At 31.4% G+C, this 17446-nt stretch overlaps 1 protein-coding gene across 1 annotated transcript in view; it reads right to left on the reverse strand.

Annotated features, from left to right (window-relative positions):
* The window catches only part of LOC134722894 (tax1-binding protein 3 homolog), a 30771-nt gene that overhangs the window by 12433 nt on the left and 892 nt on the right, over positions 1 to 17446 (reverse strand). Inside the window, exon 2 of the mRNA XM_063586531.1 lies at positions 12012 to 12164. Within this exon, the coding sequence (XP_063442601.1) occupies positions 12012 to 12164 (153 nt within the window). The remainder of the gene's footprint in view (positions 1 to 12011; positions 12165 to 17446) is intronic.

The raw sequence follows: 17446 nt of genomic DNA on the forward strand, positions 1-17446 counted from the left end.
CCGCACCGGGAAGAGAGGACACGTGATGATTTACAATGCCAAGCAAATACAAAAAGAGCAGACATAGATATTTGAGCTGGTAATCAGTCATTTTTTATAAGCATACAACTGTTCAACGTTGATGAAGGCCATACAATAGGAGAATCACAAAGCAAAAGGTACTTATCCTGTCAAAGCAAATCTTAATATATATAGTCAGGAAAAACAAAATGAGTCAAGGATTGAAAAACCCAGTAGAATAACCAGCCACAGTTGTGATGAATCAACAGGAACAATGATTGCAGATATTTCTTTATTTCTTTGTGATGAGGTATCTGACTTTCATCATGAAGCATCAACAATTGTGATTGACAATAGAGTATGTGACCGTCACTTGAACTACTAACCATTGTTCTTTTAGCCAGATACAGTTCTGAAGTTTAATATTTCAGAAGCCGATCTCATGCTAAATGTGTGTTAAAACTGCGCAACAAGTTAATAAGACAGAATTCGAAACACAGAAAGAAAGTCAAAAATCTGTTATATATCCATTGCAATGGGGCTTGTCAAAATAATAGAAAACAGTGACGGCTCACAGTCTGGAACAGATATTGTTTTAATATTTGAAATTGATGATATGGAAAAATGGTACAGTAAACGTTCTTAGTAAATATTAGTTGTCATGGAAGGAATGATTAATACAACATTTATGAAAAATTGAATACTAGCTACCATAGATGATATGCAAGCACACATGAATGGTTGCGTCTTTCTCTGGATTCTCAATGAATATGTTGGGGAAGTTCTGAAACAGGCCATGTCTTTTACAAAATGTTTAAGTCGTGATGGGGAATGCCTCTTCAGAGTCAAAGTAACTAGAATAGTTTGAAGGGTTAGGCTTGCTACTATAGAAAGGTTTACAGGGACATTCATTGTAGGCTTTCAAAATGAATCCGTTCCACAATCTTTGAGACATCTTACTCTCTAACGGAGGACTGATCAGTTGCAGTTGCATCCCTTCGATGACGAGTTGCACAATTGAACTATTATAGCTGAGAAATGGCGAGTATTGTCTTCCACTCATCGATATTACTGGATTGTGTCTCGATGGTTGGCCATCCTGTATCATTCATACTAAGGAACCTTGTATGCTTGCATATATCCTTTGTTAGTTACATTCCTATTTTGTTAGATGCGTTGCATCAGTCCTTCCTTCCATGATACAATGTAACTACTAGTTGTTCCAGGCGTTTATTGTACAATTTAGCGTGATCTGCAAGCTTGGAGATTGGTACAATACCTCTGCCAGACCGTGTGTCGTCAATCTATTCTATTATTTTGAAAAGCACAACTCCAAGGATAAAAGATTCTTGGCTTTCTTTCTATGTCTTTTATTCTGCCTATTTGCTATGTCAAGTTTTATCAATCATCAAGCAGGATACTGGTGATTTAACATCTCCAGCTCTTACTTTGGCTAAGGAAATATGTCTTGTAGTACAGGTGCACAGTCATGTCCCATTTTTTGTCGATTTTTAAATTTCGAAGTATCATGGAGATCTTCTGATACATCACCACAGAAAAAATACATTGCAGTCATTGTTTGTGTTGATTCTGATTCAGTATCACTAAACAGTGTCTAGTTACTTCTTGTTTTCTTTCAACTGGCAATTTATCTTCAACATCAGAAGTATGTTTTCCCTTTTACTGATGAAATATTTTGAGGTCTGAAAATTTGTTTGACAGGATTTGTGCCTTCTAGAGTGCTTCTGCAGTTCCATTACCCTCATTCAACTGTTTCAAACTGAGCGGAAGAAAAACAAATTCAAGACCCAACATTGTTGTATGCCTGCATCAAAAAGAGTGATTGCCAGCTCAAATGTCTATGTCTGTTCTGTTTGGATCTGCTTGCCATTGCATGCAAACCCTCACATGTCCTCTCTTGCCGTTTCACACATTCCTTCTAGTCTAAACGCTCATTATTTTCTTCTGATATCTAGCTCCAGTGTTTTGGAAATCTACAATTTTGATATTTTGCAACAACAACGTTCAGTCATAAATTATATTATATTCGTAAATTCTGTTTTACAAAGTTACTTAGGCAAATGTGTAAGTAACAGTTAGAAATTCTTATACTGATATCTTTATTTTGTAAACATGTGCATGCCTTATCTGACCATTTCATAAATATCAAAAGTGTGAATGCAAACAGTGAATAAATAATATTAGCGAATAATGTTATATTGGAAATTCATGTTTTCAAAATGGCCATCATTCAAAATGGCTACCAAAAAATTAATACATATGAAGTCCTCAGATGACAGTCCTTGTCATCTGGGAAGAATATACCATCTGACTTTATAATAACTTCCTGCAGCAAGCGCTTAACTGATAAGTCAAAGTGAACACGGTTACTACGGAAATGCAAATGTGTAAAGGCAGTATTACGTATGTAAATGTGGAGGACAATGTGATAGAACATGATAGACAGAGTAAGGTTTGACAAATCATGTACATTTCATTTTTGTTAAATATAATTGAGAACATTTGAGCAGTTGGTCTTCCTATAACATTAATTACTTGTATGATATGAAATTCATTATGTCTGCAATCAAGGTTTTTGAAAGTTGTTTCAAATGAACAATTTCAACAAAACGAATTATCCTGTAATTAGCCAACTATTATAAATGACAGGTATACAAATATTTTCTTGCTATATTTATACTTGTAAAATAAAATTCTCCTGTTATTCTATGTTGAACAAGCGGTGGCAGGAATATTGCTTTTAGAGTAATAGTTCATTTTATGATCTTCTTCGTGGTCGCGTTTTAACTATGTCGATTACTTTTGAACACTAGAGACATGTACATTGTCGGAAAATATAAAGTAATTTGTACCCTCTACGAAACAGAAGAAAAACTCGGGGAGGGGGGTTCATAGATTTGCTTTTCGTCCTGTTTATATAGCTCAAACAAATACATGTTTATATCTTCGGCATTGTTTTTTTTTTTATTATGTTAATTTTCATCGAATAATGACTACCTTTTTTGGCTTAAAAAACAAAGATTTTTCAAGATGGCCGCCCTTCAATATGGGTAATATTTAAAAAAAAATTGTTCAACAAGACAATTGGAATCAGCACTGTTATTATATTACCCAGGTTTCATGTCAATATCTTCTCTAATATTTTTTTTAGAATTCTTTTTATTAATCTATAGAGATCAAACGGCCGCCATTTTAAAATGGCCGCCTCTTCCGTAAATTTTGACTTACAGAGTGGGTCCATAGCTTAAAATGTTGTCCATGACATATAATGGCACTATTCCAAATTTCATGCTTTTACCACAATCTGAGCAATTTTGTCAAAAATCTGCACAAATCGACTGGACTACTATTGCCAGGTACATGGTCCGAGACCACAATTGTCGTCCCTTGATTTTCGTTGTTCACGAATATAGTACCTAGTGTTAACAGTGGGTTACTTGCCAATAATTTTTATACCCCTTCCAAATTTATTTCTCCATGTTTAATGCCTCAAATTGTAAGTAGGGGGGTGAAATTACACTGTAAAAAAATTTGGGTCCAGAATTTTACAGGAAAGTAGTGATTCGGTCCAGCTGAAAAAGGTTAAAAATTAGCACTTCGGAAGCTGTCAAAAGATTTCAAGACACCCTAAACACAAAATTGTCCATATTTTGAGTTTGAGGCGATGAAGTTTTCTATAATTTTGATATAATTTGTCCCAAAAGTAGTACAACACACTGTAAACATTTCATTGAGAAAGCGCAGGTGGGATTTTTTTAATTTTCATTTATGTTCTAAAAGAAATGCACTACGAATTAATTGTGTTCTCGGACCTAAGAGGTGAAGTCTGTAAAAATAGAATCTGTAATTTGGCAACTTCCCTAAATGATTTGGTGGTGTCAATTTGTCAAATAGCATGAAACTAAAGGATTTAAACTTTTATTTTATAGAATTTCTGCAAAAATGACCAATTTTGGCAATTTATGGTCAAAATAAGCATTTTAAGGCTTTTTCAATATTGATGCATACATGGCATCCTGACTTTCTATCTTACAGGTTTTCATGTGTCAATACTTGTGTTTCTATGCCTTTATCTAGTTCTTTTACTTGTTTATGAACTCAGAATCTACAGAAAAGAAGATTATCTCAGACAATATGTACAAAATGTGTTGTATAAAGACCCTTGTCTAACGCCCTGTTTGGATGAAGTCAAAAGTGGGGTTCTTGGTACATAAAATTTGAAGTCCACAATTAAGACCTCACTAAATTTGTATCCAAAGCACTTTACAATGTCTATTGTACCTGTTCCATCTCACATAATATCTTTTTTTCTTCTGTAGGATAGCAAGTGGTTTAAATATAAGCCTGTTGAGACTAAAATTGCATTCAAGTATTTCATTAAAAAGGCAAAAATCTTTGTATCAGACCATACTCTCTGTAAGAAAAGTTAATTGCAAGAGCCTTTTTGTGCTTAGATTTGTTGTATCATGTCACATGAGTATAGAAATGATAAAAAAGACATAATTTTTTATTTCTTATAGCCTCAATATGCATTTTTAAATGTCAATATGTGGCACGGCCTAAATTGACCCTTATTTTTTTCCAGTCTTACTTGGCTTAAGACCCTTTTAAACTAATATGATATGTTATTTGTGACTTTTCTTTCCATTTAAAGTACATTCAATACATATGTAAGGATTATTTATAACCAAAAAGCTTCACAAATTTAAAATTGCTGGAAAATATTACATCTTCATGTAAGGCCCCCTTTCATTGAAAAACCTCAATTTTTAGGCCCAGGCTGATATAAATTTCACTTTTGAATAATTATGCTAAGTCTGATAAATCAAATGAGTACTCTATTGCTTTAAGTACATAATAAATGATATATTAGGGCATTTAAAAAGTATTTTTTTGCAATATTTAAATTTTCAAAGCCCATAATGTTGATAGTTGAAATTATTCAATTTTAACGTCAAAATTTAACACGCAAAGATGAGTATTGAATTTAACATATTGTCTATAATATATATCCTATTGTTATGAAACTTTGCAAGCAGTGTTATAATTAATTAAGCTTTGGTCATACCAAGTTTTTTTAAGATTTGTCAACTCTTTCTATCCTATTAGGTCCGAGACCACAATTGTCGTCCCTTGATTTTCGTTGTTCACGAATATAGTCCCTAGTGTTAACAGTGGGTTACTTGCCAATAATTTTTATACCCCTTCCAAATTTATTTCTCCATGTTTAATGCCTCAAATTGTAAGTAGGGGGGTGAAATTACACTGTAAAAAAATTTGGGTCCAGAATTTTACAGGAAAGTAGTGATTCGGTCCAGCTGAAAAAGGTTAAAAATTAGCACTTCGGAAGCTGTCAAAAGATTTCAAGACACCCTAAACACAAAATTGTCCATATTTTGAGTTTGAGGCGATGAAGTTTTCTATAATTTTGATATAATTTGTCCCAAAAGTAGTACAACACACTGTAAACATTTCATTGAGAAAGCGCAGGTGGGATTTTTTTAATTTTCATTTATGTTCTAAAAGAAATGCACTACGAATTAATTGTGTTCTCGGACCTAAGAGGTGAAGTCTGTAAAAATAGAATCTGTAATTTGGCAACTTCCCTAAATGATTTGGTGGTGTCAATTTGTCAAATAGCATGAAACTAAAGGATTTAAACTTTTATTTTATAGAATTTCTGCAAAAATGACCAATTTTGGCAATTTATGGTCAAAATAAGCATTTTAAGGCTTTTTCAATATTGATGCATACATGGCATCCTGACTTTCTATCTTACAGGTTTTCATGTGTCAATACTTGTGTTTCTATGCCTTTATCTAGTTCTTTTACTTGTTTATGAACTCAGAATCTACAGAAAAGAAGATTATCTCAGACAATATGTACAAAATGTGTTGTATAAAGACCCTTGTCTAACGCCCTGTTTGGATGAAGTCAAAAGTGGGGTTCTTGGTACATAAAATTTGAAGTCCACAATTAAGACCTCACTAAATTTGTATCCAAAGCACTTTACAATGTCTATTGTACCTGTTCCATCTCACATAATATCTTTTTTTCTTCTGTAGGATAGCAAGTGGTTTAAATATAAGCCTGTTGAGACTAAAATTGCATTCAAGTATTTCATTAAAAAGGCAAAAATCTTTGTATCAGACCATACTCTCTGTAAGAAAAGTTAATTGCAAGAGCCTTTTTGTGCTTAGATTTGTTGTATCATGTCACATGAGTATAGAAATGATAAAAAAGACATAATTTTTTATTTCTTATAGCCTCAATATGCATTTTTAAATGTCAATATGTGGCACGGCCTAAATTGACCCTTATTTTTTTCCAGTCTTACTTGGCTTAAGACCCTTTTAAACTAATATGATATGTTATTTGTGACTTTTCTTTCCATTTAAAGTACATTCAATACATATGTAAGGATTATTTATAACCAAAAAGCTTCACAAATTTAAAATTGCTGGAAAATATTACATCTTCATGTAAGGCCCCCTTTCATTGAAAAACCTCAATTTTTAGGCCCAGGCTGATATAAATTTCACTTTTGAATAATTATGCTAAGTCTGATAAATCAAATGAGTACTCTATTGCTTTAAGTACATAATAAATGATATATTAGGGCATTTAAAAAGTATTTTTTTGCAATATTTAAATTTTCAAAGCCCATAATGTTGATAGTTGAAATTATTCAATTTTAACGTCAAAATTTAACACGCAAAGATGAGTATTGAATTTAACATATTGTCTATAATATATATCCTATTGTTATGAAACTTTGCAAGCAGTGTTATAATTAATTAAGCTTTGGTCATACCAAGTTTTTTTAAGATTTGTCAACTCTTTCTATCCTATTAGGTCCGAGACCACAATTGTCGTCCCTTGATTTTCGTTGTTCACGAATATAGTCCCTAGTGTTAACAGTGGGTTACTTGCCAATAATTTTTATACCCCTTCCAAATTTATTTCTCCATGTTTAATGCCTCAAATTGTAAGTAGGGGGGTGAAATTACACTGTAAAAAAATTTGGGTCCAGAATTTTACAGGAAAGTAGTGATTCGGTCCAGCTGAAAAAGGTTAAAAATTAGCACTTCGGAAGCTGTCAAAAGATTTCAAGACACCCTAAACACAAAATTGTCCATATTTTGAGTTTGAGGCGATGAAGTTTTCTATAATTTTGATATAATTTGTCCCAAAAGTAGTACAACACACTGTAAACATTTCATTGAGAAAGCGCAGGTGGGATTTTTTTAATTTTCATTTATGTTCTAAAAGAAATGCACTACGAATTAATTGTGTTCTCGGACCACATGTACTCACAAGTTAAACCCAAGGTATTAAATATTTTTGGTAAACAGGATGTTGATGAGCAATCAATGTGAAACCCATAACATGGTATATCATGCTCTTATTAAAACTGATTTAGATTTTCAAAGTGCCTTGATTTGTTGTTCTGGACAAAATTTGACTGAAATTTCAAACATTCTATAGCCATATTAATTTATGAATTTTATGTGTAATAAAATTCAAGTATTCTCACCGTAAATAGAAAGTGGATGAGGAATCAATCTGAAAATGCCTAACCACATGAAGCTTGAATCCATATTTCAGTAAATATAAAAAAGATGTGGTATGATAATGATTTCCAATGAGACGAAATTAACAACTTTTGGAGTTCCTGGGAAAATTTGATGACAAAGGAGTAGGTCCAGTAAGAGCACTTTTTGTCCTCAAAATATAGCAGTTTTACAAAATTGATAAAATGTAAACTTTTAGTTATTTATTGCACAGTAGAGTGCTTCTGCTACATAAATATGGGCTGTTTTTGACTATACAATGAACATATATAGGGTACTGGCACCTTAAAGTAATGCTAAATTACTGAATTCTTCACAATTCTAGCTTTTTAGTTAAATTTTAGATGGTTTTTCGTGTAAAACGAAAGTGGCCGCATTCGTGTTCATCCTTCATATTGATATGCAAGTTGTAATTTATGATAATACATAACATATATAAAGGTTGAGGATGAACACTGATGCGGCCACTTTCATTATTGACAAAACCCATCCGAAAAATGCCCAAAAATGCCATATTTAGTTGATTTGTCATATTTGAGCTTGAATCAGATCGCTTTTAATGACTAAATCAGTTCAAATCTTTCACATAAACTAATTGATTCAAATGAAATAGACACTTAAGTGTTTGAAAAGTGGTCAAAATCTTTTGTCAGATGAACCTTAAATTTGAGGCCAAAATCGGTCCTTACCGGACCTACTCCTTTAATATATGTGGTCCAAGGACAGTTATCATCCTTTGTTTTTCGTTGTCTACAAACATAGTCCCTAGTGTAAACAGTGTATAACTTGCATTTTTGTTTGATACACTTTCCCAATTTATTTCTTGATATTTTTAATGCATGAAATATTAAGTATGGGGGTGAAATTACATGTTAAAAAAATTTTGGTGCTAAATCTTTATGTCAATTAAGTAGTGATTTGGTTCAGGTAAAATAGGTCAATTTTATTAGGTCTGAAGCTGGCCCAAGACCACAATTAATGACCCCGCTTTTCGTTGTTCACAAATATAGTTCCCTTTAATTATAGTGTATTTTTTCTTTATTTTTTTTCTTTCCCTTTCTCATTCATTTCTTAGCTTTTCTGGGGTGGGAATGAAAGAAGAGAGCTGAAATAAACTTTTGGATGTTTTATTTTAACTGATTTTAATAAGGAAAGAGTGATTAGGCCAGGTGCAAAAAGGTTATATTTACACTTTTCGGAACATCTCTTGACTTGCCTATAGGGGTATGGATGTGTATTGGCCAAATTTGTATGATGTAAACATGAAATTTTTCTGAAAATTGCATATGTTTTGGGACTTGAACTGTACATTACTCACACAAAAAATTAGACAAAAAGAACAGTTAAATTTTTTTTAATGCGACAAAACGTTATAAAGAAATGATAGAAGAATTAATTGTGGTCTCGGGCCTAAGAGGTGCATTTCAGCAAATTTTGAATTTATACTTTGACAACTTCTCTGAATGATCTATTGGTATTTATTTGTCAAACTATATGAGAAGAAATGGTTTCCACTTTTATTTGATAGAAATTTGTAAAAAAAGTAACTTTTCAGCTAATATGCCCAAAAAGTAGCTTTTTCACTTTTTTCAATATTTTTGCAAAAGCAGCATTCTTAATTTTTCTCTGACATTTTTTTTCTGATATCTATTTGTGTTTGTGGTATTTATTTCATGTGTTTTACTCACTTGTGAACTCTGAACACAAAGAAAGGTGGATAAAAGCATAAAAAGAGTGCAAAATGTGCTGTTTTAATAGTCTAGGTCTAGCGGTCCGTACGAAGCAAGTGAAATATGAAGTTCTATGCACTTAAAAATTGCATTTCTTTAAACAGATTGCACTGAATCTATATGAAAAGCACTTATTACTGGTTGCTTAAACTTGTCTGTTTCACAGGATACCTTTATTTTCTTCTTTTGGATGGCTGGTGGTTAAAATATTGGCATTTTAAGACTGAAATTTCATGCATGTTTTAAACAGTAAATTGAAAAAACTTTGCATCAGACCATACTGTCTACATATATAGTTAAAAGCAACAGTCTTGTTACATCCAGGCTTCATATTTGATCATATCTTAGCAAGAATTTGGGCAAAAAGAAGCATATTTCCATCTCCAATATCATTTATATGCAATTAAATATGGAAATACAGGGAACGGCCTAAATTGACAACTTGTTATTTTAAGCTTGACATTGCTTAAGACCAAGTAAAACTCATGTGTTATACTATTTGAAACTTATATTTACATGAAAAGAATATTTATGATATGTTAAATGTTTTGTTTTAACTTAACAACTTCAGAAAATTGTTGTAAGTGGAAAATATTACATTTCATATAAGGCCTCGCTTCATTTGAAAACCTCTATTTTTTGGCATAGGCACATATAAAATTAACTTTTGTCAAATTTTTATAAGTCTCATACATTAAGTATGCTATCCTTTACTTTGAATAGATAATATCTTATACATTGAGACATAAAAAAGTGCAATTTGGTGTTTTGGGGGGATTTTTGAAGCCAAAATTTGAAAGTTGAAATTTTTCTATCTATACGTCACAATTCAGCAACCAAAGTTGAGATATAAAAAATGCCACATTTTCTAAAATATATATCATATGGCTATGAAACTTTGTAAACTGACTCATAAAACATTAAGCTTAAATCATGCCAAGTTTTATTGGAATTGGTCAAGTTTTTGGCCCCTAATAGGCCCAAGACCACAATTAATGACCCCGCTTTTCGTTGTTCACGAATATAGTTCCCTTTAATTATAGTGTATTTTTTCTTTATTTTTTTTCTTTCCCTTTCTCATTCATTTCTTAGCTTTTCTGGGGTGGGAATGAAAGAAGAGAGCTGAAATAAACTTTTGGATGTTTTATTTTAACTGATTTTAATAAGGAAAGAGTGATTAGGCCAGGTGCAAAAAGGTTATATTTACACTTTTCGGAACATCTCTTGACTTGCCTAAGGGGTATGGATGTGTATTGGCCAAATTTGTATGATGTAAACATGCAATTTTTCTGAAAATTGCATGTTTTGGGACTTGAACTGTACATTACTCACACAAAAAATTAGACAAAAAGAACAGTTAATTTTTTTTTAATGCGACAAAACGTTATAAAGAAATGATAGAAGAATTAATTGTGGTCTCGGGCCAGCTGTCAAACTGAATTATAGATCCCCTTAACACAGAACTGTCAGTATTTTGAGTTAGAGCTTGGAGAATATTCTATAATTTTGATAGTATTTCTCCCACTGGTAGTACACTACACTGTAAAAATCTTTTTGAGATAGAACAGGTGCTATTTTTTAATTTGAATTTATTGTCTAAAATGAATGCACTACCAAATAACTGTGTTCTCCAGCCATGTGTAAATGGCCACCATGTTTAAGAGTCAATAAATTTTCAGTGTGGATGAATATGAAAATGCATCACTTAAAGCTTGATACCAAATTTCATGGAACTCAGATTTATAGTTCCTGTGAAATAAATGGCTTACTAAGCCCAGCTGGATATGCCTGGATAGGTCCAACCCTGAACAATTGGGGCAAAAATGGACACTATACAGGTCTGAATTTGGATTGTTATTAAATATTTGACGTATTATAGGTTTCAGAATAAATGTCGTCAAAGAACTTGAAATTGGTAATATGAATTAAATTTGTGTTTAATTTAAGATTTCTTGCTGTTGTGCAATAAACTGTGCTGTTGCGCAATACTTAGTAAATCTGACTATAAACAAATAAAGTTTAATTAATAATTGTCATATTAGAAATTTATAAAAATCAAAAGGGAGCTTACATCAATAGATATAAATCATTCACCACAGTTTCATAAGAACTGCTGAAAGCATTTTTGAGTATTTGTCTGAAAACTGGAAAATCCCCCCTTTTTATGGATAAAACCCTGTAACTCAGAAACGTAAAAGCTTGAAAGGAAGCTCATTTTAATAGATATAAACAATTAACCACAATTTCTTGCAAGTTGGTGAAAGCAATCTTGAATTTTTGTCCGAAAACAGGAAAATCTACCCTTTTTTAATAAATAAAACCCCAGAACTCTGAAACATAAAATCTAAAATTTATAAAAAACAAAAGGGAGCTCACGTCAATAGATATAAACAATTAAATTTTTTTTAAGCACAGTTTAGATTAAAGAAATCTACAAAACACTGGTATGCCTAATAGGACATGTATCTCAGATTTGCGGAAATTCACAGTGACAATAAATAGCCTAAGTATTTATTCAAAAACTTTCTAAAATCACAGCTCAAGGGAGATAACTCAAAAAAGAAGTTGTATTATAATTGCTTCTGATTGTATGTAAAGCCACTTTAAATCTAAAAATAAACTCTGATACACATAAAAGAAATTGCAGCCTAACATTCGAATAAGTCTTTTATCATGTGTAAGTTACCTTATCAGGGTAGCCTTGAGGGCTCTTTGAATTATCTTGGTCTATTCCTCCACCAATTCTAAATCCACATCTATATTTAGGTTTGCCATCAGCTCCCATTATAGGATTACCTAACTCATCTTGTTCTGGATCTTTATTCAATACCAATGGAATCTAAAATCATATAACAGAATCAAATGGCTGATGTCTATTTTGAATAGTAATTATACCTTCTTTCAAACACTCTGTTGAATGGGATTTTGAAGGTATCTTTTCCTCAAATGCAAGGAATACAACCAATACTATAGGGTTATTGCATGAATATTGGGGAATATTGTCCCGAGTAGAATTTTATATTGCACGAGCTTGCGAGTGCAATATATGTTCTACGAGGGACAATATTCCCCAATATTCATGCAATAACCCTTTTATTGTATAGCAATATAATATTTGAAAGTAAAAACTGGTTTAAACTATGATTTAAACGTTGATGACGTCATGAATTTTGAAGATTTATTGCACCAGTGCAATATTAGAATTTATTGCACGCTAACTTTTGGTTACGTTCTGTGGGAAATATTATATTGCTATACAATAATAATATTTATCCATTTAGGGAATTCTTTTTCTTTCTTTCTTGTAAAATCTTTGTTTTCAGCTAAATAGAGACCAAGGATAGATAGCAGAGGCTGAAATTCACCTTTTTTTGTTTGACAACTTATACTTTTTATGGGGACATATGGTTGGAACCTCAGCTTTATATACAAAACTTTCATGTGTTGGAATAACCCCTTTTAAAAATTTGTAAGGGTTCTACAGAATCCATTGTCTTGCTTACTTTTGCAACAAAAATGAGGAAAAAATCAATAAAAATATTCCCCTCGATACTATCTTTGGTTGAAAGAAGCTTCTATACCCTGTTTATAAATCTTATAAATGTTTTAAAAACTTTAACTGTAGACTGTAATTAACTAATAAACTTGAAGAAAAACTAAGTTGATTTCTAAGTAAAATAAGGATAAACAGGTACACAATTTTAACAAAATTTCCTTCCAGATACTAGCTTTTGATCATAAACAAGCTTCTATCCAAGTTGTTACAAATCAAGGATAGTATAAGAAAATAATTAAAATTTTAAAACTTTAACCAGAGAGAGTGAATGTATTATTTCCTGGCAGAAACAACTAAGTCCATTTATAAGTAAAATACAGAAAAAAATGGATATTTTGTTTTACAAAATTTACTTCTGGATACTATCTTATGATCTTAAACAAGCTTCTGTCCAAGTTTGGTACAAATATCCAGGGTAGTTTAAGAAAGTTATTTAAATTTTAAAAACTTTAACCACAGAGTGAATTTAATGTTTTCCAGGAGAAAAACTAAGTCAATTTATAAATAAAATATGGAAAAACAGGATATTTTGATCATGAGCAAGTTTCTGTCCAAGTTTAGTAGAAATCTAGGACAGCTTAAGAAAGTTATAAAAATTAAAAAAAACTTTAACCACAGAGTAAATATTTGTGGACACCGCCCACAACGTAATGTAAGATCGCTATGTCTAGTTTTTTCTACTAAAGTTGAAGGCTGGACAAAAATGGCAAGATCATGGCTAGGATAGCGATGAAACAAAATCAAGAGCATCAATCGCCATAGTTTGAAAGCAGTTTAATAACAAACATTTCCTAACATTTTTTTTCCTTTTTCATTTTATGTAAAGAAATGGCCATGCTTCACATGGGTTATGGGAGTACAAGTAATAACATTCATTGTCTTGAGTCAAATGCACTTTTATTATCAGAGTAATACCATGACTAAAATCCAGATTTTCTATCCAACAAATTAAAACAAATATTATCTTGACCAAATAATTTAATTTCAAAATATATGGATAAAGGGCGAAAATTGGTTTTATGTAAATATAAATACAAAAACTCATGGATACAAAAGCAAGAAATCAAAGGTCAACATACATTTACATGCAGGTGTGTGATGATAGTCACCTACATATTGTGTACATCGCATGTCTGCTCTAAATAACTGAGTTTATTCAAAGTGTGAATAGCTAATAATCATGATAAAAGAGACAACCAAGCACCTGCCTAGTTGACACCTTTTCTAAAGGAATAAACGCATTAAGCATAACTAAGACGACAATCCTTGGTTTGCAAGTACATGATATCCTAATTAATGGAATGTAATTTCCACAAAAATAACAAGAGGCTGTCACAACGACAGCAAACCGGATTTAATAACATTTATTTGTGTCCTGGCAATATCACAAGAACCATTACTGATGAATGGTGAAAGTGAAAATCGTCAATATCAAATTTGACCTCTATTTGTCATCAGTATCAACATATTAAATTTTGAAAAGCTTAGATTGAATGGTTCATGAGTAAATGCAACAACGTGAATGGAAACGCCATTTTAGGATCTTTCAAGAACCACATGATAACTCCTGAACGGTAAAAGTCAAAATTGTCATTATTGAACTTGACTTCTATTTTATCATCAGTAACAACATATAAAAACTTCAAAAGCTTTGGTTGAATGGTTCATGAGAAAATGCACGGACACGACTGGAAACACCATTTTTCAATCTTTCAAGAACCATAACTCCTGAACGGTAAAATTCAAAATGGTCATTATTGAATTTGACCTCCATTTTGTCATCAGTAACAACATATTAAAATTTGGGAAGCTTTGGTAGAACAGTTCATGCCTAAATGCACAGACATGTCTGGAAACACCATTTTTCAATCTTTCAAGAACCATAACTCCTGAACGGTAAAAGTAAAAATAGCCATTATTGAACTTGACCCTCATTTAGTTGTCAGTAACAACATATTAAATTTTTAAAGCTTTGGTTAAACGGTTCATGAGTTAATGCACAGACAACACTTGATTGATAACCGCCCGCCCGCCCGCTGTACATCCCCAAATCAATAAGGCCACGGTTTTTTAATTTGTTGGTTTACGGATTTTCTCCATGAAAAAGTCGGGTCGGTAGGTGGGAAAAAAAAACGAAAAAAAAACCAGAAAAATCTCGAGAGATTTTGCAAAATAAATATATATTTCACCTTTCTAATAACAATGAATAATATGTTTGTTATGCTATTTTGATATCATCTCTTACATTTTACTTGAAATATTATTGCTCAGCTGTCATAAACATCACACGACATTGTCTAATAATTTTCCGTAAAATAGGGGGGTGCACGGACAAAGACGAAATTAAATCGTCATTTCACAACCAAGCATAACAGATTTGTGTAGCTCTTAATCAATTTCAGAAAAACTTGTTAAATAATTATCTTCAAGCTTAAAGAAAAAAATATAAAAACGTCGTACGAAAATAAGTTTCAAAACACCTGTCAAAAGCGTAATAGACTCGTCCACTGAAAAAAACGAGAATATCTGATTTATCTGTTGTCATGCATTCCTGTTTTTTTTTTTATCCAATTGGATGATTTTTTTTTTTTATTATCTATGAAACAAGAAAATTTCAAATGATTTGTTAATATTCAGTACTTTTAACTTAATGTCTTGAACTTCCACCTGTCCATCTTTGGACATTAGTCTATTTCTATGAAATGATGCATCTTACGAACTGATGACAAATAAGAGAAACAAACTTGTTAGGTTATTGGTTTTAAACACAGGTTACGTTCCGCAAAATTATTTGCGCAAACGACATTTCAAGGTCAGTTATAATTGATTTGTCTATTTTTAGAAACGTAAACTGAAAGTTATGTTTTTTCACATCAGAAAGTATTATCAATTCTGTTGGTGATTAATGCATTTCATTTCATAAAAAAAAGAATATTTTAATTATTTTTCAGTGATAATGCATTTGTTAGGGTTGGCGGGAATAAAAAAGCATGAAAGTTAATTTTATTTGTATTCTGGAAATCGGCAAAATCAGGTCGGCAGATCCGTAAACCAACAAATTAAAAAATCCTGGACTAACCAACATTTTTGTCACAAAAATCCGGTTAATAAAAGCAACCGATTCACTATAATGAATTTAATTTCAATTTTTTTTTATATTTTCACTAAAATTTTGCTGGCATTTATATATATAATTACTGTATTCAGTATTACATGTACATGTACTACTTTACATGGCCATACAATTATTATATCAATTGCAAAGACATTTCCTTGATTTACCATTCATGTCATTTTCTTAAACAAGACTTCTTTTTAAAAAAAAAAAGTCATTTTTAAAATTGACATAGCTGACTATGCGGTATGGGCTTTGTTCATTGTTGAAGGCTGTACGGTGACCTATAGAAGTTAATTTTGTGTCATTTTGGTCTTTAGTGGATAGTTGTCTCATTAGCAATCATACCACATCTTCTTTTTTATATACTAAATATTCCTATATTTATATATATGCCATTTATATTGATATATTTTGGTAAATGCATCTTTGCTAGCCAAATCATATAGTGACATAAACTGTAAAAGCAAAGATGGAGAATGTCTTTACTATAAAACTTAATAGCTATGAAAGTAAACTGTTTCTGATGCAACTGAATATACATTGTAAACCTTTTTTAAACTTTTTTTTACAATATGCTGTGCATAACTCTTCAAGCCTAATAAGAAAATGTGTTCTTCAAGTTAGTTTGAAAACCTTAATTATAGAAGAGCGGTGAAAAAAACAGTCAAACTTAAAAATCGAAAATAATCTGACAACGCCATGGCTTAAAATGAAAAAGACAAACAGACAAATAATAGTATGTACACAAGAAACAACATAGAAACTAAAGACTGAGTTAGTAACAAGAGCACAATTATTTGTTGTCAGAATAGAATCTTGTATGGCTTATGATTGAATGATGAAGGATTGGAATTACTTTTTGAAAAATACAAACAGACACTTAGTATGTACACAAGAAAAAACATAGAAAACTAAAGACTGAGCTAGTAACAAGAGCACAATTATTTGTTGTCAGAATAGAATCTTGTACAATGTTGTATGGCTTATGTTTGGATGATACAGGATTGAATTAATTTTTGAAAGCTAACTTATACATTGTAAGTTATAAAATTCTAGAAAATCTAAAAATCAAAAAATTTACTTGTAACACGGTATAGAAAATTTATTCAATATCTGCATGTGAGAGCCACTTATATTTAGAATCAGCCTTTTTCACTACTGAGTCTATGCACATTGTGAATAGCTTACATCATGTACATACATGTACATGACATATAAACAAGCTACATGCAGCTGACTATGCGAAATAAGTCTTACTTGTTGTTGTCAGTTGGTATCTTGTGGAATGATAAATATATATAATGTAAATATTTTGTCAAACATTATGACACTAAACATGCTAAATTAAAAGTAAGAGCTATTTATAGTTTTAATCAAGTTTGTGAGTAGAAATGAATTGTAATTTTGATTAACAGATATATTCAGCTTCAAAGTACAAAGGTTTTAG

Source organism: Mytilus trossulus, chromosome 1 (genome assembly GCF_036588685.1).
Source record: "Mytilus trossulus isolate FHL-02 chromosome 1, PNRI_Mtr1.1.1.hap1, whole genome shotgun sequence".
In the NCBI taxonomy this organism is placed as follows: domain Eukaryota; kingdom Metazoa; phylum Mollusca; class Bivalvia; order Mytilida; family Mytilidae; genus Mytilus; species Mytilus trossulus.